General features: G+C 39.1%; 1 protein-coding gene across 2 annotated transcripts in view; it reads right to left on the bottom strand.

Moving 5' to 3' along the window:
• Positions 1-11,224, bottom strand: part of glis3 (GLIS family zinc finger 3) — a 59,048-nt gene extending 47,824 nt beyond the window's left edge. For both annotated transcript variants that reach the window (XM_067433977.1, XM_067433978.1), the window contains exons 1-4: positions 11,006-11,224; positions 9,514-9,844; positions 4,033-4,210; positions 74-1,100 (exon numbers count right to left, since the gene is read on the bottom strand). In XM_067433977.1, coding sequence (XP_067290078.1) covers positions 74-1,100; positions 4,033-4,210; positions 9,514-9,778 — 1,470 coding nt within the window. In that variant the 5' untranslated portion in view covers positions 9,779-9,844; positions 11,006-11,224. The remainder of the gene's footprint in view (positions 1-73; positions 1,101-4,032; positions 4,211-9,513; positions 9,845-11,005) is intronic.
• Positions 11,225-26,803: the final 15,579 nt, after the last annotated feature.

Raw genomic sequence — 26,803 nt, 5'->3', positions numbered from 1 at the left:
TTTTGCTTTGTGTTTGTTTTAGTTTGCACTGAGTTTTTTGACAGACTGCATCTTAAAAACTGTTGTGACTCACCGAGCATTTGTTGGGCTTCTCCCCAGAGTGGACCCTCATGTGGATGAGGAGTTTGTAGCGGGCGTTGAAAGGCTTGTGTTTGCGTGGACATCCGGCCCAGAAACAGGTGAAGTCCTCACCCTTACGCTGGTCAACGTGGACCTTCTCGATGTGCTTGACCAGCTCCTCTCGGTGGCTGTAAACTGCACCACAGTCCAGCCAGCGGCAGCCATGCCCTCCACTTGAATCTTCCTCTTCATCTTCCTCTAGCATCGGGCAGAGAGTTGACGGAAGGACCATTGGGTTCTGGCCGTGAGATCCTCGCAGGTGTTGATGGGCGCTATAGGGTGGCGGAGGGCCTCTGGGCGGGCTTGGCGTCCTGAGTATTGCGGCAAACTGGAGTTGTATTGAAGGCGACTGAAGCTGTATGTTGGATGTGTTTTTGTGTTGGATCTCCTGTCCAGGTAGAAGTTGGTGCTCCACCACTAGATTGGTGAATTGATCTTCTAGCGGCATTGCCTCCAAATGCTGCATGCGGAAACTCTCGGTGTCAGTCTGGACACACACACTCTTATTTGTACTTTGTTTCCCAGGGTTGGGATGAGGGATGCAGCTTCCTCTGATGCCCAGCAAGTGTCCACAAACGTCCGACTGAAGAGGGGAAGTAGTCGGGCATGAGGCTGGAGAGTTTCGGGAACCGATGATATACGCCACAAGCGATGTTGGCGAAGTTCGAATGATGGAGTTGAGGTCGAGGCCGATGCCATCTGAGAGAGGAGACAAGGACAGGGCTCTCTTCTTGGAGCGGGCCGAGAGACTCCCGTCCTCCTTGAAGAGGTAATGAGGAAGAGATGTTGGGTTGGAGACGGACTCGGACATGGAGGTCCCTGGAACGAGACCCAGATCAGCTGCTTCTGATGCCTGCTGAAGCCCCACAGGAGGCAGAACTCGGTAACCGTACGGCCAGTCCAACTTACTGCTGCGGATCGACTGCGTCTCGGCAATGCTCAGGGTGGTCGAGGCTAAAGATTCTCTGGACAGCAAAGATCTGCAATAGATCATGTGCAAATTACAGTTCTGCTGTCATTTACTCTCTAATGTTATTACAAGTGTGTGTGTGTGTGTGTGTGTGTGTGTGTGTGTGTGTGTGTGTGTGTCTGTGTGTAGACATACAGTATATCATATACACTCACCTAAAGAATTATTACGAACACCATACTAATACACTGTTTGACCCCCTTTCGCCTTCAGAACTGCCTTAATTCTACGTGGCATTGATACAAGCTGCTGAAAGCATTCTTTAGAAATGTTGGCCCATATTGATAGGAGAGCATCTTGCAGTTGATGGAGATTTGTGGGATGCACATCCAGGGCACGAAGCTCCCGTTCCACCACATCCCAAAGATGCTCTATTGGGATTAGATCTGGGGACTGTGGCGGCCATTTTAGTTCAGTCAACTCATTGGCATGTTTATGAAACCAATCTGAAATGATTCGAGCTTTGTAACATGGTGCATTATCCTGCTGGAAGTAGCCATCAGAGGATGGGGACATGGTGGTCATAAAGGGATGGACATGATCAGAAACAATGCTCAGGTAGGCCGTGGCATTTAAACGATGCCCAATTGGCACTAAGGGGCCTAAAGTATGCCAAGAAAACATCCCCCACACCATTACACCACCACCACCAGCCTGCAAAGTGGTAACAAGGCATAATGGATCTCATTCTGTTTACGCCAAATTCTGACTCACAGAAATCGAGACTCATCGGACCAGGCAACATTTTTCCAGTCTTCAACTGTCCAATTTTGGTGGTGATGTGCAAATTGTCGCCTGTTTTTCCTATTTGTAGTGGAGATGAGTGGTACCCGGTGGGGTCTTCTGCTGGTGTAGCCCATCCTCCTCAAGGTTGTGTGTGTTGTGGCTTCACAAATGCTTTGCTGCATACCTCGGTTGTAACGAGTGGTTATTTCAGTCAAAGTTGCTCTTCTATCAGCTTGAATCAGTCGGCCCATTCTCCTCTGACCTCGAGCATCAACAAGGCATTTTCTCCCACAGGACTGCTGCATACTGGATGCTCTTCCCTTTTCACACCATTCTTTGAAAAGCCTAGAAATGGTTGTGTGTGAAAATCCCAGTAACTGAGCAGATTGTGAAATACTCAGACTGGCCCGTCTGGCACCAACAACCATGCTCAAAACCATGCTCAAAACTGGCACCAACAACTCAAAATTGCTTAAAGGGGGGGTGAAACACTCAGTTTCAGTCAGTGTCATGTCAATCTTGAGTACCTATAGAGTAGCATTGCATCCTGCATATCTCCGAAAAGTCTTTATTTTTTTTATAATTATATAAGAAAGATGCGCTGTTCCGAGTCTTTCCGAAAAAAGCCGAGCGGGTGGGGGCGTGTCATGTGAGCGGAGCTAAATAATGACGTGTGCAGCAGCGCGCTGCAGTGAGGAAAGTGAGTCGCTCTGTGAGGAAAGTGATTCGCTCAGTGAGGAAAGTGATTCGCTCTGTGAGGAAAGTGATTCGCTCAGTGAGGAAAGTGATTCGCTCTGTGAGGAAAGTGATTCGCTCTGTGAGGAAAGTGATTCGCCCGCCGCGTGAGGAAAGTGAGTCGCTCTGTGAGGAAAGTGATTCGCCCGCCGCGTGAGGAAAGTGATTCGCTCTGTGAGGAAAGTGATTCGCTCAGTGAGGAAAGTGATTCGCCCGCCGCGTGAGGAAAGTGATTCGCTCTGTGAGGAAAGTGATTCGCTCAGTGAGGAAAGTGATTCGCCCGCCGCGTGAGGAAAGTGAGTCGCTCTGTGAGGAAAGTGATTCGCTCAGTGAGGAAAGTGATTCGCCCGCCGCGTGAGGAAAGTGATTCGCTCTGTGAGGAAAGTGATTCGCTCAGTGAGGAAAGTGATTCGCCTGCCGCGTGAGGAAAGTGAGTCGCTCAGTGAGGAAAGTGATTCGCCCGTCGCGTGAGGAAAGTGCTAATACAGATCGACCGCCGGCCTATCAGTGGGTAAGTCAGTAGCTACTGGTTATATCACCTGTTTAGCATCCTACAAGCCAGCGCTTTGATGGGCGTAGGCTGTTGCTCTCTCTCTCCCTCTCTCTCTCTCACGCGCTTCCGGTAGAATTGTCCGTAAGGCCCATACAAGGAAATTCCGCCCCCACTAACGTCAATGGGGACGCATGATCTCAAAAAACTTGCCGAAACTTATGACTAACCGGAAGTAGTATTTTTGACAAAGAAATACTCCCATCAAACGTCCACCTTAACTTTTGAAACTTTGTCTATGTTTAGTATGGGATTCCAAGTCTTTAACAGTGTAAAAAGATCAGTATGCATGAAACAGCATTTCACCCCCCCTTTAAATCACCTTTCTTTCCCATTCTGACATTCAGTTTGGAGTTCAGGAGATTGTCTTGACCAGGACCACACCCCTAAATGCACTGAAGCAACTGCCATGTGATTGGCTGATTAGATAATTGCATTAATGAGAAATTGAACAGGTGCTCCTAATAATCCTTTAGGTGAGTGTGTATATATATATATATGTCTTTTCTATTTTCATCTGGATTTAGATCAACCAAAAAAGACATTTCTACGTTTTCTACTGTTTATTTTATGCTGTTTGTTTAATTTAAACAATTTTGTGTTCGCATTTCTTTTTGTTGTTTGAAATAAGTTAAACTTAACACTTAAGTGTCTGTAATGTAATTTAATACCGTCATAAAAGCTTTAGCAATTATCATTTGACACCGTCACATGCCTATGATTGCTTTGACTAAAATTAACTTGTTATTCATGGAAAAAAACATCAGATGAAGTGGTCAAAGGTTTGGTGTGGATGACAGACATTGGTATTTTGCAACATGAATGGCAAGTTTGAATATGTAGATTTGAGAGCTTGAGGGAAATATAATGACCGTATTGATCTATTTGGTCATATGGAGGTTTGATGAGAAGGTGAAGGATGTTTATTTACCTGGCATCAGTGAAGGGAACAGCGAGTGAATGAGGTGAAGCGTTTTGGGCTGAAGTCTGTGGGACGGATGGAGAAACTGGACCCAGACTGTGGACCAGCATGGCGTTGCTCGTCACCTGCAGGTTTGAACTGCCATACGGCCCAAAAACGTTTCTGTTCATCCCCAAAGACAAGTAACCTGGGAAAGAGTCACGTTCATGTTCATCAAACATTTATGACCCGAGACTGAATGGAGATAATCCATTCCTGCATTATATAAAATCTACTGTAAGAGTTGTACAAAAGAGCTTGAACTCCTGCGGCATGGTCACGTAATATTAAAGTTCAGACTGTCTGAATAAAATCTTGCCATTAAAGAGCAGGAAAAACTGGCAGTAAAAGACTCCAGCAGAGAACTAATAATCAAGCTCTGCGTTTTCAGGAGATCAGAGGCTGGTCTGCCCCAGAGATATACTTATTTCCTTCCTTGTACAGCATAAAGGACAATAATTGGTCTGTCAGAACATGTTTCCTGATTATATCCCAGCTAACAAAACATGTTTTGAGGATTTTTTTTACTAACATTTCCATTAAGTTATCAGAACATTCAAAATGCCAATTTTTTAAATGTTTTAAACGTTTTTTTTGTTTTGTAAACATTGTTACTTTTAGACTAACATCCAACTAAACGGTAAAAACATTCCATGAATGATGTAAATAATGTTTTTGTGCTAACATTTTGAAAACATAGATAACGTTGAACGAACGTTCTGTTTATGTTACTGGAAGAACGTTTGCTCATAACTCTCATTAAGATAAAGTTCAGAGAATATTTCCTTGTTACTGCGTATTCAACCTTTGTGGAAGAAACTGTTTTATTGTTTTCCTTGTGCAGATTAGAAGCAACATCACCAGAACATCTTACGTTTGCAAGTTACACATAAAGACTGCAGATATTTCAAGATTTTGTAATGTTAAGGGCTCATTAATAATGATGGCCTCTGCTGTTTTTTTATGCGTTGCAAATTTATACTATTAAAGTTTGCACATTCTGTAGGAAAATCAGCATTGGGGGAAGTCACACTGGTCTTTTTTTCTCTATTATGTTGTATATTGAGTGAAAGCTTCTCAAACAAGAACAAATGTAGGGGCGGGGCTTGATCGTATCTGTGGGGAATTGATTGGATGGTGGTGGTTTTCTATTGGTGGATCTCATGTGAGTGACAGGTTGCCCCGCCCATCGTCTTTAGAGAAGAGATGAAGTTATTCTGACTCAAGATTATTAAAACAATAATGAGGCGCACCAATAAATCATTTAGAATAAACACTGCAAAAAATATGAATTGTCCATTTTGATTACATGGTGTCTTTAAAATGTTGCATAAATAATTATATAGCAGGCTGATGGTTGAGGGTTTGTAAAAATATTGGAAGCATTGAAAAAAGAAATTCATTATTCCCAGTTATCAATGAAAATCCTAGTATTATTTTTGTAAAGAAAACTCAACAAGGATTAGTTCACTTTAAAATAAAAGTCTCCCGATAATTTCCATCTCATAATAATTTCCATCTCATCCCAGACGTTCATGTCTTTCTTTCTTCAATCGAAAAGAAATGACGTTTTTTGAGGAAAACATTCCAGGATTTTTCTCCTCAAATGAACCAGCGGTTGAAGGTCCAAATCAGTGCAGTTTCAGAGGAAGAGCTTCAGAGACTCTGATGATCCCAGAGGAATAGAGTCTGATCCAGACTAACCATCACACATTATCAACACAAATACACATTTATACACACTTTTAACCTATATTGCTCATCTTGCGCTGCGACGCACCACGGATTGCGTAATCATGTTGGAAAGGTCACGCTAGACGTAAGCGGAAGTACCGTAACGGCCTTTCCCAAAAAAACTTCAAAATTGTCCGACATTGTTGTAACTTTTTTTGCTAAAAGACATTTGTATTAAGGCCTTTGCACACCGAGTCCGATATTTTTGCATGTGTTTTTTTCGCATTCGTGATACGAAAAATTAATCACGCACAGAGAACTTGCACACTGAGTCCGATGCATATTAATGAATGGGTTACAGGGGAAAAAAACGCAAAACAATACAAAATTACGTCAAGTATTGAGGATGATTTTTTTGTCCTCTCTCTTCTCTTCTCTTAAAAGAGAAAAAGAAAGAGAAATTATTAGGGGTGTAATTATATTGTATTAATTAAATAAAATACTTTGTCTTGTGTTTTAGGCATATGGTTGTGTTCTTTATTCTTTTAAATTATATTATTTTTTATTAAAAAAAAGAAATATCGCAATATATTGCCTCTCTTACAATATCACAATATATTACAATATATCGTAACGTAACCCCTGTATCGTGATACGTACTGTATCGCCAGATTCTTGGCAATACACAGCCCTAGAAATTATTGTGTCTATCCACTCCTGCGATCGCGTAGAGAAGGAGATTTCAGCTTCCTTATCAAGTGGGATTATCTGGACCGATTCAAAGTTTACTTTAGTGTCAGTGGCTCAGTCTGATGCTTTGCTAGCGATTATGGAGCCGCATATTAAAAAAATAGAAGACCACCAATTTCCGTGCATCAATTGATCCTGAACAGAGACTGGCAGTATATGTCTAAGGTATGGATCCACACACACACACACACACACAGACACACACACAGACACACATGCGGTTTACAGGGATTTGGTGTGCTACTTCTAGCTGTGATATAATAATATCTGTAGTATATTTGATACAAGAATATGTATGGTGGCTCTGAGTTGAATTTATTTTTTGACGTGCAAAAATTTCTCATGTGAATTTCGGACTCAGTGTGCAAAGGCCTTTAGTCTTCACTCGAGCGCTTTGTAAACACGGGGGTGGGACTTCTGCCTAGTACATCATGTGCAAGCAGCGCAAGATCCCACCTGAGGGTTAAAAAGTGTATAAATGTGTATTTGTGTTGATAATGTGTGATGGTTAGTCTGGATCAGACTCTATTCCTCTGGGATCATCAGAGTCTCTGAAGCTCTTCCTCTGAAACTGCACTGATTTGGACCTTCAACCGTTGGTTCCCATTGAAGTCCATTATGAGGAGACAAATCCTGGAATGTTTTCCTCAAAAAACTTCATTTCTTTTCCACTAAAGAAAGAAAGACATGAACATCTGGGATGAGATGGGGTGAGGAAACTATCAGGAGATTTTGAAGTGAACTAATCTTTTAAACTACTGGAGCGTTCCTCCTCAGGTGTGATGTTTTCATTCTCTATCAAACAGAAACAAATGAATAGTCATGGAGTTCCTGTAACGGACCTGTAAATCCAGGGAAGCGTTTCTGCTCTGTTAACTACTGAGTTTCTCTCTGCTTTGGTTCCATGGCTCATTTAGGTACAAGCTTTCTGCTTGGTTAATCATCAAAAATATGAGAGCAAGAAGACATGGTCGGAGCTACAGCGTGAAGTATATGAACCAGAATTTACATCTGCATTTCATCTTTTTTATTTACATCTGCACTTGTGATCTTTCAATATAACAAGGCGGGTTTATGATTATGACAGCACGCATCAGCTAATCAAAGTGAAAATGTCTCTATATCGGGCCTTGTGGATAATTTCAGAGCACAGCTGAAGTGTGAATTAAGAAAGTATATGGGTTTTATTTTGATTTCATGTTGACTTGAACTGATTAAGTGCGATTCAAGTCCACTTGTAGTGAAAACGCCTGTCGTTGCTTTGTTCTGTCTGACAGTGCAAGAAGAAATAAGGGCTGGAAGTGCTATTTAAATGTGTGTGGGGATGTTGGATTGTCCCTTATCTAATTCAAAGCATCATGTCTGGTGTTGTGGCTCACTGGGCTGCGCAGTACGAGCTCCGGGATGGAGATACGGCCTATTTCCTCCACACTGTTGACAAGTCCCTTTTAAATTATGAACATCGGCTGCACTTTCATGCGGAAGCCTATTTCTGCCACAGAATACAAAAAAGAAAAGGTAAATTGTGGTAAAAAAAACCTGACTTTTTTCACACAATTTAGACTTTCTCCATTCAGTTCTGAGGAAAAAGTCAGAATTGTGAGATATAAACTAACAAGTGTTGCAATTGCCTTTTTATTCCATGGTGAAACACACACACACACACACACACAAAACTGAATTGCTAAATGTAAACTCTCAATTAAGAGTTTATAACTTGCAATTGTGAGATATAAACTTGCAAATATGAGAAAATAATTCTGAATTGTAAGGTAAAAGTCACAATTATCTTTTTTATTCTGTTGCGGGAGCAAAAAATAATAATAATTGCAAGATGTAAACTTTCAATTATGAGTTTATATCTGGCAATTGAACGATATAAACATATAAATATAATGTAGAAATATTCTTTGGTGGAAACAAAACAAAAAAGTATTGCTGGATGTGACGACTCACAAGTGCAAGAAAAAAAGTCACAATTACCTTTTTTTTTTTATTCCATGGCGTATTATTTCAAAAAGTCGGATTTCTGAGATGTCCTCCTTTAGTTACTGTTGCTATGTCCGACAACATAGAGAAAATAGATCACGAAGCAAAGAGGATGCTGACAGACAGGACAGAGCAAGTTACTTTTGATATTAAACAAAGTCTCAACTTTCAAATTTTGACATTTTTTAAGAAATTTAAACGATAAATACGGTTTTGTGGCTCTTTAATATGTTGTGATCGCTGTAGCGCTGTTCACTGCTTGTGAACCGATTATCTCTTCCTTCTAGCTCATTGATAAGCATCAAATAAACATGAATGAACACTAGAAGAAATGTTGTTTCAAATGCGGAAAGACGTCAGTACACACCGTTTTCAAGTTCAAGTCCACCAACATTAAACTACTAACTCTACTAAATGCTTTTTCGGACAAAACGGCAGATGGCGATGTGATTGGTCAGATCGGCTGTCAATCAAACTTGCGGCGAAGGGTGAATTGAGAGTTTATAACTTGGAATAGCGAAATATAAACTTGGAAATATGGGCGGGGGATGAAATAAAAAGTTGCAATTACCTTTTTTAAAATTACTATTATGTCGTGGAAACAAAAAACTACTGCAAGATAAAAACATAAAATACCACTAAGTCTGTAATTAAAAGATAGAAATTCGCAAAAAATAAGAGAATTGCTGGATGTAAACCTGCAAGTGCAAGGAAATCACAATTATGTTTTTAATTGTATGGCGGGGAAAAAATAAATGAAAAATCAGAATTCCGAGATGTAAACTGTCAATTGAGTTATAAATAGATATAAACTTGCAAATATGAGGGGGAAAAGTTGCAATGACCTTTTTCCTTTATTCGGTTGTGGCAACAAAACAAATTGAGAGGTGCAAACTTTGAAATATGAGTTTATATCTTGCAATTAAGACCTCAACACAATTATGAGATAAAAGGCTGAATTGTGAGATACGTTTTTCATACTTTCAAGCCATTGAACACAGCAGGATAAACCTGATATGTTTATTCTTGTTTTATTACCTTTTGTACCATTGTCCATGCAGCTGGGTCGAACAGATTGTTTGGAAGAGGATGCTGGGAGCGAAAGCGACGGAGCTTGATGACGTGACGACTGCGGAAAGCCCATCTTCCCATTGGTCAGCACCTGCCGGCGGAGACTTAGGGCCGAGCTTGTGGAGTCAGGATGGAGTGATGGGGAAGAAGAGTGACCCATGTGGATCCTCAGCTGAGGTACCTGAGCCATACCGCCGGGAGAAACCATCAGATTACAGCCTTTCCCGTTCATGTCCGTCACTGCTCCGATGGGGCGACATAAATCATCATCTCAAGCCTTCAGATTTATCTCAGTCACCTGATGAATATAGTCCAACAGTTAAGGGTCAGGTGACCAGAAAATGTGGCCTGAATCGAAAATAACCACTTTTATCCAAGTCAAAACATTGTTTACATTAGGTTACATAGGTCATTCTTAGGTCAGATCAGGTACACAGGAAACAATTGGAAGTAGAAACAATTTACCTCAGAAATTTCTGGATCAATCATTTACCCAGAAACGACAAGTACAAGTACTTTTTTTTTTTTTTTACAGTGTAGGAAGGAATAGTTACTTTTTAGTTTACACAAATTTTACCACAGAAGGTCAAAACGCATCCATGGTATGTACCATCATTGTACTTGTTTGTAAGGTAAATGGAACTGCAGCAAAGTTAAGACTAGTTGGATAAATAGTAGGGCTGAACTAAACTGCTTCAAAAATTATTGTAAATATAAGATTCATATTTTTAATGTTATACAATACTGACCCTGACCCGGTGTGTGTATATATATATATATTTATATATATATATATTTATATATATATATATATATATATATATATATATATATATATAGTGTGTGTGTGTGTGTGTGTGTGTGTGTGTGTGTGTGTTTCCAATTGCTCAAAAAGAAAAAGAAAAACTCTATAATAGTATTTTCACAACTTTCAAAAAATGGAAGAAATGTTTTTTTTTTTGAGAGAATGATAATGGCAGTCAGAAGAGACAGACGTCAATTTTACCGGTTGTAATTCGATGCAAAAAGGTAATATAATAAAAAGTATAGTGCTAAACATATTTAAAAGATGAAAACATAAAATAAGTATAAAAAAAAAAAAAAAAAAACTCTGCCGGACTATGTTGATAACCGTCAAAACGCGTCATCATAGTCTGTGAAAAGGAAGATTTCCTCGTATAAGTTGTTCGGTTTGCAATACATGTTATTATATTTATTACGATTAATTTTCTTACGTCGTTATAAATAGCCTAATGAAATTAACAATGTAAAATAAACGCATTTTGATGACAACCCGAATCATGTTCGTCCCTGAGGGAATCAAAACTCTTCGCGCAAAATAATTTGAAGTTCACTGATCTCATTAAGTTTGTACTTTAAATGAGAAACAAACTTTACAGTTGTTGGTGAAGCACGTCAGTTAAGCGTCACCTTACTCGCTCAGTGTTGGTAAACTCACCTGTTAAAGTCTCCCCGTGACACCTTTATGAAATAAAACCGGTTCAGTCGAACTTCTGCCGCGGTGACGTCATCACCGGGCTCGCTCTGTCGGTCTCGGTGAGTTTTCTGCTGAAGTTGGGCTGTTTAAAGCGCGTTTGGGTTCATGTTGAGTGAATGTGATTGTGATTGTGAGCCGCGGCTGCCGCTGTTGTGTGTGGGTTGGTGATGGTTGTCATGGGCGGGTAGATCAGCCTCATTTTGCCCTTTTGCCCCACAAAACCTCCATCATGTGAATGTTTGGCAGCATTACATCATGGCACGCTTTTTACAGACCATATTTGGATTCGTTTGAGAGCCACACGCGTTATTTATAAGCAATAATTAAGCAGGAGTTGCTGTAACATGCTTAATAACTTTTGTGAAGATTTTGTATATTGCAGTTTAACATTCCTGCAATGCATAACATAATTAAAATAGACTGTATGAGTGGTTTGAATGATATGTTGATGTCAGTTTTGTTATGCATTTCTCACAGGTGACCTTGTATATGTTTTTTGGCTTCTACAATTTATTGCATTAAAAAAGCATACAAAATTAATTGGTAACACTTTGCAATAAGGCCTCATTAGTTAATGCATTAGCTAACATAAACTTACAAAGGCAATATTTTTAAATCATCTATTTTTGTTAATGTCACCTAGTAAGAATATGTAAGTGCATGTTACTTCACAATGCGCCACTGACTAATGCATTAGAAGTTGTATGTTAACATTATAAATGCTGTGATTAACATGAACTAAGATTAAATAATGCCGTATAAGTATTGTTCGGTCATATCTGGACTCGTTTGACACCCACACATGTAATTTATAAGCAATAATTATGCAGGTGTTACTGCAATATGTTTAATAACTTTTGTGAAGATTTTGCATTATGCAGTTTTACATTCATGCAATGCATAACAGAATAGGAACAGGATGTATGAGTGGTTTGAATGATATGTTGATGTTAGTTTTGTTATGCATTTCTCACATGTGACCTTATATATGTTTTTTGGCTTGAATGGCTCCTTCTACAATTTATTGCATTAAAAAAGCATAACAAATTAATTGGTAACACTTTGCAATAAGGCCTCATTAGTTAATGCATTAGCTAACATAAACTTACAAAGATCAATATTTTTTAAATCATCTATTTTTGTTAATGCCACCTAGTAAGAATATAATGCTAGTGCATGTTAGTTCACAGTGCAAAATGTCTGATTTGTAAATGGCTTTGTAAATGTGATTCTAAGATCAATGCATTTGCAAAGTGTCACCGAGTCACCCAGAGTTTTATCAATGACCAGTTAAACTTTTCCATCAAATCCATCTGAGCTGGTCTGATCTGGATTTGCACTGATACCTGTGTGTTTTTGGTCCCGACTCCATTGTGCTGCCCGTTCATTGGCACTTTGAGTGTGTGCACAGTGAGTTCTGCTGCTTGTTCTCATGGCAACATGCTTGTTTATTCTACAGGAGACTTGAGCGAATGCACGATGTCTAATAAAAGCTCTGTATTATTACATGATTCAAATGTCGGTCTGGATGCATTGAGGCCCGTCTCTGTGTAACTTCAGGGTGACCAAATGTGAATTAAATGCTGGCCTCTAGTGGAAATCACAGGGCACAAGTGACTGAAGCTGTAAGATGTGAAAAATGTGTTTAGCGAGTCAGTGACTCACAACAGGCTTGGAGTCGCTCCATGCGCTCATTGTGTTTTAATTAGGGGGTTTGTGTTGTGCTCTATAATAATCTGTTCACACTAATGCAGTGCTGAGACTATATTGTCAAACAGTCATTAGTAGACTTTAGAAAGGATTTTACTGTTGTGGTTAACCAATATGCATGGGCCGATACCACTAAAACTATATCATAAAGCTGAAATATAAATATTAGTTGGTAAACAAAACAAAAAAATAGTAATAAACATAGGTTTGTGTTGAAGAACTAAAATTAAATAAAAATTGAAATATAAAAAAAGGGGAAATGGCAAGAGCACACAAGAAAATTATACAATTTTTAAAGGGGTTTTATAAAGCCCCTTTTTACAATATGTGACCCTGGACCACAAAACAAGTCATAAGGGTCAATTTTTTGAAATCAGTATGTATGTATGAACTGAAAGCTGAATAAATAGGCTTTCCATTGATATATGTTGTGTCAGGACAATATTTGTTCGAGATACAACTATTTGAAAATGTGAGGGTGCAAAAAAATCTCTTAAAGACCTAGAACATTTTTAGGGCGCACAACCTGCCTCTACTTTTCTTTGTTTTTCTCACTAGCAGTTAGCATCAAGTGCCATATATCATTTTAAACAGGAGAACCGGAAGTTTCCATCTAGCTCATTAGATGTTCCAATTTTACTTTTATTTATTCTGAGAATGATTTAAATTAATATAATTTTTTAAGAAAACCGGCATGTGTTATTTTTACTGTGAACTCGAACAGAACTTCATGAAGTGTGGAATTGTTCCTTTAGAAAGTTAGACTTGGTTGTTTTACACTTCCAGATGAAATTTTGTCTACATGTAACCTCAGCAAGTTATAGCCATTTATTATAACATTATTCTAGGCGTTTCTAGGGTTTCGAGTGAAAACAGGTGTATTTTATTTACTGACAATGTGTCCTAAAATGTTCAAGTAGTAAACTAAATAGAAAGATTGTTATATAATACCAACACTGAAACAAACATTTTTCTTCAGAGAAATATATTATAATTTGAACATGAAAAAAATGCAAACAATGCAACAGGTTGTGACCAACAAACCGTGCAATAAAATATACTGAGGCTATGTGGGCGGCTATTTTCATAAACGGACATTTCAACCTCTCCGCACATAATCTTCTCAAACACAAATTGAGTAAAATATACTGGCCCTCATTTATCAAAAGTGCGTACACCAAATTTCCAGCGTACACCTTGCGTACACCCAAACCCACGGTGACTTTGAGATTTATCAATATTGTAACAATGTGATTGTTAGTTTGACTCATGTTGCAGTACGGACCCTTTTGTATGATGCATTTGTAGGAAGTGAATGCTGTTCAGTAAACAGAGAGTAACGGACATATGGCAGTGGTCTGATTTATTTATTGCACTCTAGTGAATGAAAAGAGAGTGAAACATGGTGGCAGCGGTTGTGTTAAGTTTTGCCGGCAGCGAACTTGAGTTTTGCTTCAGTGCTTAACCGCGCAGTGTGAAGTTCGCTGGGGAAAAATAGCGTGATAGCGAAGACGCGAGCCCAGAAGCGCCCACACGTGCCTCGTCGGATAAAATGGACGGCACACTCGGATTAAAACCACCGCCGATATTGATGCTGGACTCGACCAATCTAGCAAAGACATGGAAGTCGTGGAAAGAGGAATTTCAGCTATATCTGGATCTGACGATGACAGAGGCGTCAGAGGGCACGAAGGTGAAACTTTTCTATTATCTGGTAGGAGAAACCGGCAGAGAGCTATGTGAAACTTTAGTGGGTTCATCAACGGAGAACATGACTGTCAAACAATTAACAGAAGCATTTGATCAACACTGCAACCCTAAGTTAAATGAAACAGTTGAGAGATATCGTTTCTTTATGAGAAATCAAGGGACGGATGAAGGATTTGACAAGTATGTAACGGAACTGAAGATGCTCGCTAGCACATGCAATTTTGGTGACATAAAGGACTCCCTAATCCGCGATAGGATTGTGTGCGGTACGAATAGTCCAAGTCTGAGAGAGAGACTGTTGAGAGAGGAAAATTTGACGCTGCAAAAATGTGTCCAGATATGCAGGGCTACAGAGTTGTCAAGAGAGAACAGCAAAACCATCGAGGGAAAAGCAGTGGAGGAAATTCACGCTTTGAAACAGGTACCGACACGCAAAACACTTAAGGATGAACGAAAACCTGACATTACTTGCCATTTTTGTGGAAAGACGCACGAGAGAGATAAACGAAAATGTGCAGCGTATGGAAAAACATGTAGGAAATGTGGAAAAGCCAATCATTTTGCTGCATTGTGCAAGTCGAAACGAGAACATGTAAAAGTTGTGAGTAAAGTAACTGAAACTGACAGTGAGCAATACGAGGATATCTGGAGCATCACAACTGAATCTGTGAACAAAGTCTCAACAAGCCTGGATGGGCAGCCCTGTCAACTGTTTGCAGGTATGTTGCTGGGGAAAAACTTAGTCAAATTTCAGTTGGACTGTGGGGCAACATGTAACATCATCCCCATAAATTATGTGAATCCAGATGTTCAAATGGAGAAAACAGATCAGATACTGGTAATGTACAACAAAAGTACATTAAAACCAGTTGGCAAATGCTATTTGAAACTGAGAAATCCATGCAACAAAAAGCTGTACAGACTGGAGTTTATGGTCGTTGACGCACACTCTGCAGTACCATTACTAGGAAGCAAAGCAGTCCAGGGAATGAAACTGGTTAAAGTGCAATCTGAGAATATCCTGGTGGTGGACAATGTTGTGACAAAGACAGACAGAGACGACACAAGCGGACAATGGGCAATGCAACAAATAACTACTGAGTTCACAGATGTTTTCACAGGTGATGGTTGTTTGCCGGGTCGTTACAGGATAGAGATTGAGTCGGGGGTGGAGCCAGTGAAACTACCTAAGCGGAGAGTACCAGTCGCAATGATGGGACCACTAAAGGAGGAGTTAAACAATCTCCAAGAACGAGGTATAATCACACCCGTAGAACAAAGCACTGACTGGATAAGCAGTCTGGTTGTCGTAAAGAAACCCAGTGGCAAGTTGAGAATTTGCATAGACCCCAGACCATTGAACAAAGCCTTAAAGAGGAGTCACTTCCCGTTGCCCACAATCGAGGACATTTTGCCTGCACTGTCAAAAGCAAGAGTATTCACGGTCTGTGATGTAAAAAATGGTTTCTGGCATGTCCAGTTGGATGACCCATCAAGCTATCTCACCACGTTTGCAACGCCTTACGGGAGATACAGGTGGTTAAGAATGCCTATGGGAATTAGCCCAGCGCCTGAGGTTTTTCAGAGAATACTAAACCAGGCATTAGAAGGACTTCAAGGCATACATATAATTGCAGACGATGTGCTAATAACAGGGGAAGGTGAAACACTGGAAATGGCTAATAAAGACCATGATCGGAAACTGAGATCGTTCCTAGACAGATGCAGAGACAGAAATATCAAGTTGAACGCAGGCAAATTTAGACTCAGACAAAGTGAAGTGCCATATATTGGACATCTGCTCACATCTGAAGGCTTAAAAGTAGATCCAGAGAAAGTACGGGCCATAAATGAGATGCCAAAGCCGACTGATGTGAAAGGGGTTCAGAGAATTCTGGGCATGGTGAATTATCTGTCTAGATTTTGCGGACATCTTTCAGATCACTGTGAAGTGCTCAGACAGCTGACACACAAGGATAGTTTGTGGGACTGGTCTGAGGTACACGAACAAGCCTTTCAGAGTATAAAAGACCTAATAACCAGGGCACCGGTACTACGTTACTACAGCCTCGAAGAACAGTTGGTTCTTCAGTGCGATGCATCGGAGACCGGCCTTGGTGCAGCACTGTTGCAGAGTGGAGAACCTGTCGCTTTTGGTAGCCGTGCATTATCACTGACTGAACGGGGTTATGCACAAATAGAAAAAGAGTGCTTAGCCATATTGTTTGGTATGGAGAAATTCCATCAATACACGTATGGACGGAAAGTGGTCGTACAGTCGGATCACAAGCCTCTTGAGAGTATTGTTAAAAAACCACTGCTGCAAGCACCCAAGAGACTTCAAAGGATGTTAATGAGACTGCAGAAATATGATTTCATCATTAACTATGTCCCAGGAAAAGAGATGCTGTTGGCAGACACGCTGAGTCGGGCATACCTGGAGAACACTGCACAGGAAGGATCTGTGGAGAAAGAGATAGAAAGCGTGAATATGATTCAGTACCTTCCAATATCTGAAGAGAGACTCAAAGTAATCAGAGGGGAGACAGCAAATGATGACACACTACAGACACTGATAAAGACAATAAAAGAGGGATGGCCAACAAGCAAAAGAACCATACCCAGCAAAATAGCTCACTACTACTCAATCCAGGATGAGCTAACGGTGCAGGATGGCATTGTGTTCAAAGGTGAAAGAGCAGTGATACCAGATACACTCAGAAGCGACATGATACACAGAGTTCACGCTGCGCACCTTGGTATTGAAGGATGTTTGAGGAGAGCAAGGGAATGCCTCTATTGGCCTGGAATGAGTGCACAGATAAAGAGATACATTGAGAAGTGTGATATGTGCAGATCAACAGAAACAAAACAACAGAAAGAAACACTCTGCCCACACGAACTGCCTGAAAGACCATGGTCCAAGGTGGGCACCGATCTTTTTGTATTCAACAATCGAGACTATCTAATCACTGTTGATTATTTCTCAAATTTCTGGGAGGTGGATTACTTGCCAGACACAAAGTCTTCCACTGTGATTAAGAAGCTGAAAGCCCATTTTGCCAGGCAAGGCATACCGGACATTGTGTTCTCAGATAATGGGCCACAATACACGTCAACCGAATTCCAGCAGTTCAGTAGACGCTGGGAGTTTCAGCATAAAACATCATCACCCACCCACCCGCAAAGCAATGGGAAAGCGGAGTCGGCTGTCAAAACAGCAAAACGTCTAATGCAAAGGGCCAAAATGTCAGGACAAGACCCATACCTGGCGATATTAGATCACAGGAACACCCCGTCGCAGGGTCTGAAAGCAAGTCCTGCTCAGAGATTGTTAAGCAGGAGGACACGCACACTCCTCCCTACACACAGTAATCTGTTGAAGCCAAAAGTAGTAGACACGACAAAAGAACTGAGACTAAATCAAAGAAGACAGGAAATGTACTACAACAGACACGCAAAAGACATGGACATCTTGAAACCAGGGGATCAAGTGAGAGTACAACCAACACAGTCACAAAAGGTTTGGCAGAAAGCAACAGTTCTGGAACCAGCTAACAATCGGTCATACAGGGTTGAACTGGACAGAGGGGGTGTTCTGAGGAGGAACAGGAGGTACCTCAGACACACAGGCCATCAAGATCAGGTCACAAAACATGAAATGTTTGTGGAGAACAACCGGCAAAAGGAGCATTGTGTTCAGCCAAATGGTGACTCGAAACCTACGGTCACAACCAGAGCTGGTCGGATTATCGTCAAACCACATTATTTGAAGGACTATGTTACTTAAACGTGGACTGATTATTGCTCTCTCTCTCTTCTGGAGATAAAAAAAAGTGATATGTCGAGCAGGCTGAAAAAAAAAAAAGTTTAACCCTAAAGCCTGACTTAGAAAGAAATTGTTTTGAAAAGTTCACACAATCATTGTGATAAGTTCTAGGAATAAACATACATTTGTGCACTTGTAAAAAAAAAAAAAAAAAAAAAAAAAAAAAAAAAAAAAAAAAAAAAAAAAAAAAAGGAAGGATGTAACAATGTGATTGTTAGTTTGACTCATGTTGCAGTACGGACCCTTTTGTATGATGCATTTGTAGGAAGTGAATGCTGTTCAGTAAACAGAGAGTAACGGACATATGGCAGTGGTCTGATTTATTTATTGCACTCTAGTGAATGAAAAGAGAGTGAAACAAATATGGACGTTGGCGTACGGCACGCTCAAATCCTACGCCAGCTCAGGAGGTGGTGTACGCACGTTTGAGTTAGTGGGAAAATGCGCAGAAAAACAATTCCTAACACCACAAAACGCACTGACAAGATATGCTATAATATGACCCACTGTTAAAAACCACAACAACAACATTCAGTGTTTATTTTTGTGCAACATGAACGTCAATGTTTAATTTGTGTGACTTTACCAAAGTGTTTGATCTGTAGGCATATGTATTCCTCCAGTCGCGAGCCTGTGCGCTTTATCTGACGTTTCAGGCCCGCCTGGCTCAGCAGCTGCGCACGGACTGGGACTAAAATAATTCAGACTGACAAAATAATAAAAATGGCCTTCTTCTTTTAAATAATAATAAAATCAATAAAAACGGCATTTTCTTCTAAATAACAAGCGTCATTAAGAATAATAATCATAATAATAAGAAGAAGAATCTTACAAATTGTCATGTAATTATTAATGTGAATGAATCTTACTCCACATCACATCATCATCACTATTGTACACCCCAATACATGTGCCGTGATACGAAATTAAATGCTAATTGTTTCAAAACGTGCTGTAAAATAATGCATTGTGATGGTAATTTATCATTCAAACAGCTATTTAAACTGCTGGAGTGCGCTTCTCAACCCCCACACTAACAGTAGCTACTCGTAATTTGGGTCCATATTTTGTTTTTGTGAGCGCCTTTAATCCCACACTTTAAACTCCCAAATAAAACAATTTCGGGTTTTTTCCACTTCCCTGGTGATGGTCTCGATGGGCGCATCTCAATCATCTCAATAGTCCACTAGTCAGAGCACTGATCAGGGAGTCAGCCCGTTGACTTATGTCCTAATCAGTGCCCTGACTAAGTGGACTAAAGAGATGATTGAGCGCGCCCGATCTCCACGTCGGAGAAGTTTCGTTTCTTTGCCGTCTTCTGTTTGTCCATGGCGTAAAATGAGGGCGTGGGGGAGGCGGAGACTTGAATATATAGGGGCGTGTTATTCTAATGACGATCGTTTTCAGCCGTGGGATTTATCAAGGGCAAGTATTGCGTACACCTGAATTGCAGAGGTGCGCACAGTTTCATAAATCAGGCGGTGAGAGGAGTGTAAGCATAATCTTACGCCAACATATACACCCGTTTCTACGCAAGATTGATAAATGAGGGCCAATGAGTGAAAACAGTGTAAAACACAAACTACATACAAATAGAGAAATATACTGACTTTTGTGTGCTGTGCTGTGCACTCTCAGAAAAAAAGGTACAGTGCTGTCACTGGGGCGGTACCCTAAGGTACAAAAGTGAAATGGTATGAGTACCTTAAAAGGTACATATCAGTACTTTAAGAGTGTGAATTAGTACCTTAAAGGTACATAGTAGGTAGTACCTTTTTGGTTTTGTACCTTAGGCCAGGGTACCGCCCCAGTGACAGAAATGTACCTTTTTTACTGACAGTGTGTGAGAGAGCGCTCTGCACGCATTTATTTCTGTTCGATTTCATGCACTCAAATTCACACCCACTTTCACGTTAATTTTTCAGAGAAACATGTGATTGGTGGTTCAAAAGACCAAACACTGTGTTTATTGGCTGAGTTGATGACGGTTTCAATGAATCTGGGCACGGGGGGGGAGGGACTAATGATAAAAAATTATTTCTGTTTGGATCAGGAACAACCCATGTGTGTTTCAATGACAAATCAATGCAGCATATTTTGATGACGCATCCACGCCAGAGTCCTGCATGTGTCCATTTTTGGAGATCCGCCCCCGCCCGTACCCGCAAGGTTTGGCACCAAATCTGACCCGTGAAAATATCTGCACCCGCCCAGACCCGTTAATATTTGGCCGGTTTCCTGACCCGTGCCCGCAATAAATCGCACACGCTATAATCATTCCAATTAAAATGCTTTTTTTTTTAAAATCTTGCACCTTTCTCAGTATCAGCAGCATCATGAATGGGCTAATGAAACAGGCTGTGCCTTTAAAGACTCATTGTCAACAATTTCATATACTCCACTCACCAACTTTACTTTTATTTCATCCATTGCTACTCCTGCAACGCTCGCTCCATCTGGGCCACGAGAGGCATCGACAAAAGTTGCACTGTCGCAGTGTTGGTGACGTGATGGTCAAATGGCATATCGTTGTCAGTGTATGTGTAATGGTAATTTGAACATAGAAATTGTAATACAGTATGTTCGAGGGGGGGAAGAAGGAGGCGGGAACCGGCGAGCATTTAAAAAAGACTTTAACCAAACAAAACGAAAGTAACGTGGGCAGCCCCTCACTGACAACTGCCAGACACACACATAATAAAACAAACACAACTCAAAGTCAAATCCAGGTCTGGTGATCTCTCGTCCTTTATTGGTGTCGCTCGTCCTTATATGCCTCCGAGCTCCTCAGAGGACTCGAGACCGATTGGCCTGCAGGTGACGCTCATTCACAATCACGCCCCGGTCTCGTTCGTCCACCTCGCCACAGAAATATTGCACATATTTTTCATCCACGCTACTACACGCCTGCACAGAGGTAATTGCCCGCCCGCATCCCCGCCCGTGATAATAATAAATATCACAATCGACTCGTTTTAGCTCCTTTTATGCGGCTACCCATGGATACCCGACCCGTTGCAGGACTCTAATCCACGTTGACTATACAGAGCCTCTGAATGATCAATCACGCTATTGAAAGCAGATATTCTCCTCTTTACAGTGCAGTTTACAGCATACAGATTGGATTAGTGGTTTAAAAGTTATTAAACATTTTAGAACGATAGTTATTTTTAGCCACGGGCGGCTGTCTCGGTCTTAAAGGGTTAAAGATGTCCAAATAAAGTCCTTAGCAATGCACATTACTACTACTAATAATTGTTTTATATATTTACGGTAGGACATTTACTCTAAAACTGTGAGAAAAATAAAGCCAAAGCCAAAATGAGGTTGATATCTCAGGAAATGAGCTTTCAGTGAGTTTGACTGCAGTACCAAACGCTTCCACTAGAGGAGATTCGTCTCCCATTCGTTTCCAATGCGCTCATTCTTGACGGCGAACAGAACGAGTGTTTTCAGGAGCATTTCACCTTTTTCAATCATGTTTATGTTTTTTTTTGTGTTCGCACAGCAAGTGCCAAAACCTGTACAGAGTTTCGTACCATTCTGATGAAGTCAAAAATTTGAACAAACGAAACGTTAATTGTTTAGATTAAAAATGACCGAATAGCACCAGACGTCAAATATACTAACATCTTATGCTTAAATTAAATGACCGCTTATTTATACAAAAAAATAAAAAATGCCCTAGAATGATTTGAAACAATATGTTAAATTGTTCTCTGATATCTACACAGAGGGTGTGTGGCTTATTTAAGGGCAGAAATTGTCCAGATGCAGTTTTACAGGTCCATTTACAGCCCTATAAACTGCCCCTAGGATGTAATGCTCTGTTTTTGCCTTATTTGGAAGGGTCATGAATATTAATGTTGAGCTCTGCTCTGATTGGCTTATTTCAGCAGCTCACAGCAGTTCAGCGAATCGGCTCGTGAGTCCTGACAGAACACAGACTGACTGAAGGACACTTTAAGCAGAACATCTCAAATGGAGATTGATCAAATGCAGCTTACTTGTTTATTGGTGTTTTCAGATCATCCGTGCGCGAGAGAGAGAGAGAGAGAGAGAGAGAGAGAGAGCCCGTGTTTGTGCGGTTGCCAGATTGGACATGTTTAGATAAAACACCGGAGAGCATACATGTTCTTTTCACAGAAAAGCTCTGTTTGGGGGATTTAAATTACTGAAATTTGGCAACCGCACAAACAATCTTCTTTCCCAAACCAAAACCAGTGATGACTTGTCTTTATTCGATATTGCATGTTTATATAGCGTTAGTCACAATGTAGGCTACGCAGTGACTGTGATGTACTCTTAATACAAGCATGCAAAAACATCATACTTAAGTCCTCAAAAATATAAATATATATTTTTACAAAATGAATAGCCTTGTCAAATGACTATTGTTTTAACTTATATGGTGGAAAAGGTGACGTTTGAAGGATCGAGTGAATGATCTGTAAGCAAAGTATCTACGGTTGTATTTTGTAATATGAAATAATATTCCCCTTTGTCATTAGACACACTATTTAGTTTGGTATGGTACTTGGGTGTTTCCTATTGTTACTGTACTAGCATTTTGCGCTATCTAGACAATGCGGTCTCTCTAAGAATTTTTAATCAGAAATTGTTTAAGCAGTCAATAAGTGGATAAGTCGCTACTCACTGCTGCAGGAATACAGTCGCCACTTTCTTCAGTTTAATACGCTAAGCGACGCTTGCTTGAAATGGGCCGAACAAACGAACGATCTTGAATTAAATTGTTGTGGTATCAGATTATAATAAACCTCAACCATGACTGTTGACATTTTTATCCGTGGGAAGGGTAGAAAAGTCTCCTGCACAGCCTGAACATGACGTGTGTCCATGAGAGAAGTGTCTTTACCGTCAGTCCCGATGATTCGGCTCCGCTTTCCACTTCCGCCTGACAATGAACATGTTTGGACAGATGCAAATGTTGAGGGCGTGCGTATAAATGATCCCCAACGCTTGCGTCACGGTTGGGTTTATGTTGAGGAGCACTTATTTTTCCGTGGTGTTTTTCATGCATGAGATTTACATAAGAAGGAGGAGGCGATGGTGTTTGAGACTCACAGTGTGTGATGTCCATGTACTGAACTCTTATTATTTCACTATGGCAAGGTTAATTACATTTTTCATTCTAGGGCACCTTTAATAACTAAAATGATTAAAAACGATGGCATGTGAAAACATTGCATTAATTAATGTTAACATTATTATGGCTAAATTACAAAAAAAGTTGTATTTACTAAACAGGTGCAAAAGGATTTTTAAAGAACTGAAAAAACTAATGTTAAAAATAGGGACAGCGATACTTTCAGTGATCCGTTCCTAAAAAATAAATAATAAAAACACTTTAAAACTCTAAGAACCTACACCGTAAAAATATTCAGGTCTCCAATTGAAGATTTTCTAGTGACTGATAACATCTACATTTTTTAGTTGGCCAAATTGAATTTCTGTTAATTAAATTGCATCATTTCAATTTGGCCGACTGAAAAATGTAGATGTGATCAGTCACTAGAAAACTTTCAATTGGAGACCTGAATATATATTTTATTTACAGTGTAAAGATTCCATATATGTTATTATGGCTCTTCATGGAGGCATCGATGCCAGCGTAGATGCAAATATGAACCAGTTCTGATCAGATATCTCCTTTTGCATGTGATTTGCTGGAGATGTTGGCTTGTTTCTCCAGCAGAGGGCAGTAGAAGAACACACACAAACCTGCACGCTGAACGAGGCCAAGAAACAGCAGGGTGTTATTATTGCTCCACTATACAATGATTTCATCAGAATTCATTTCCATGCTTAAAAAAAAGCATCAAATCACTGTGTCATTCTGTGTGTGTGTGTTTCATTAGAAAGCTGTTTGGTCTCCTCAAGCACACATACACAGCTGCGGTCTTTCAGCATATGACCCATTGTGATTAATATTATATATATTATTATTTATTTGGCATGTATTCAAACACAAGATGCAAATGTTCATGAAAACCCTTACTCAATAAGTCACAGACATGCAGAAGAAAATGCTTGGCATTGACCTCTCGCATCTAAAGGTTTCTTCATGAATATAATGCATTTCTCCTGTGATTAATCGAGAGCGTGGCACTCGTTTTAAAGGCTCCGAGAGCTAATTTCTGCTGGATAATGTCACGCACGGTGTGAATGTCACAGGAGAGACCGAAGAAACGAACGCATTCCATCAGACCATCACTTTATGGACTTAGTTTTTACTTTACCCCAGCAATTTTCCACCATTTATAACACAATTCGAACATGAAAGCGCTGATATATCCATTATATCCATTCATGCTGTGAGTTGAAGCCTTCAATCCCTCAAGGATACAAGAGCACTTAATGACCTTAAAATGCAAATAAAGGTATTATTTGTCATTTGCACAGCTTATTGAAATCCATATGGATCAAGAATCTCAATATAAAGACACATATGGAGACAGATACATAAACAATAGACTACGATTAAGCCAGGTATTCAAGAGATTTGTGGTAATAGTAATAACAAAATGAAAAGTGTCATAATAAATACACTACATGGAGAATTGATATTGGTTTATTACTCTCTATATTATAGCTGTCATAACTAGCCTTATGCATATTCAGCTAAATAAATAGGCCAGTGTTATTTTAGTATATCATAGGATTTTTTTATATATATATTTGGCTTTATTTTTATATTTTATATTTTAATTTTAGTTTTAGAAATGTTATTCTATTATTATTTAATATTCTATAAAATTTCATATAATCTAATTTATTTAATTAATAATTTTTTAAAAATCTGTTTGTTTATATATAGTTTTATTACAGTTTAGTTTTAGTTAGAAATATTGCCTCGGTAACTAGCTGAAATATAATTATTTTATAAAAATATATAGTTTTTGTTAATGTTTTGAATTTGGTTTAATTTTTATATTTACATTTTTATCTTAGTTTTTGACATTTTATTTTATTATTATTTAATATTATTCTTTATTCTTTAATATTCTATAGGCTATAATATTATTCTATTTTATTTTATATTTTTTTTGTATATATATATATATATATATATATATATATATATATATATATATATATACACACACACAGTTTTATAGTTTTATTACAGTTTAGATTTAGTTAGAAATATTGCCTATGCTGGCTGAAGTATATTTATTTTATAAAAATATATTCTATTTTATTTAATTGGAAAATAATTAATCATAATGAAAATGTTTTTTATGGTTTTTATTGTAAGTGTTTATTATAATTTTTTTGTAAGTATGTCTTTAGTTTTTATTAAGTTTTAGTTTATTTAGTTTTAGTTTGAGAAATGTTGCCTTGGCAACTGCCTGAAATACCTTTTTTTTTTTTATTTCAGGTAATGGCTTTTTTTTTTAGATGCTTTAATAATTTTTTATTTAACAATAATAACTGAAATAGCTAAAATGAACTATTGTAGCCTATATATTTTTGTTGATGTTGCTGTGCATCCAGTGCTGTGACCCTATCATGTATCATGTGACTAAAGGTCACAGAGAGACACATACGGTTCTGAAAGATCATGAAATATGCCTTAATTCTGCTAATTTTTCATCCTGAAATGTCATGAAGGCAACTGGAACTGCTCTTTTGAGTTATTTATGGTTATTTGATTTTGAGAATTGATCAAAGTATGTGATTTGATTATGTTTTGTTAGCTTTTTATTGTGGCGGTGAGAGCGGGGAATCGACTCTGGGAAAAATGTGTTTGCGAGCACCGCCGTTGCACAAAACTCGCATTAAACATCCTATGAAATTCACCGTGTCAACATAGTTCTTCAAAATCCAATAAAATATGTCAGCACGGTTTTCATGAACCCAATAAAGTATAATTTTGAAGCGAGCAGATGTGTGTATGTGTGTGTGTGTGTGTGTGTGTGTGCGTGTGTTCTTTCAGGTCCTCTCCTGCTCCTCCAGGGTTATTACTCATGTTTTCCTAATTAAAAGCATTGAAAGCAACACTGTTAACGACTGACCGCTTCACTGTAGGAGATTTTTGAGGCGTTAAACAGCTGCTTGTGTTTGTGACATTATCATAATCATCATACTGCAAAAAATTATGCTCTTCCTAAGTATTTTATCTCGTTTTCCAGCAGAAATAACATTGTTAAATCAAGATAAATGACTGAAGATATTAAGTGTTGTTTGCTGAAAAAAAAGAGTGAGTTTTTGTTTAAAACAAGAACAATATATCTGGCAGTGGGGTCAGAAAATCTACTTAATTTCAAGGGAAAAATTGTGAAAACTGACATTTAAACATTGGCTCAATAAATAACTTCCAAATAATTATCCCCTTTGAAAATTAAGCATTGTACTAATCATAACTTAAGGACTTAACTTAAAATTTAAAATATAATTCAACAAACACTATCAAAATCTAAGTCACCCACAGCCAAATAACTGTATACGCATGCGCAAACCGCGCCTCAGGAAAACCGTTGGTGTGT

The sequence above is a fragment of the Pseudorasbora parva genome, chromosome 23 (assembly GCF_024679245.1).
Source record: "Pseudorasbora parva isolate DD20220531a chromosome 23, ASM2467924v1, whole genome shotgun sequence".
NCBI lineage: Eukaryota > Metazoa > Chordata > Actinopteri > Cypriniformes > Gobionidae > Pseudorasbora > Pseudorasbora parva.
Note: the sequence above shows the minus strand (reverse complement) of the source record. Positions and strands in the feature narration are given on the sequence as shown.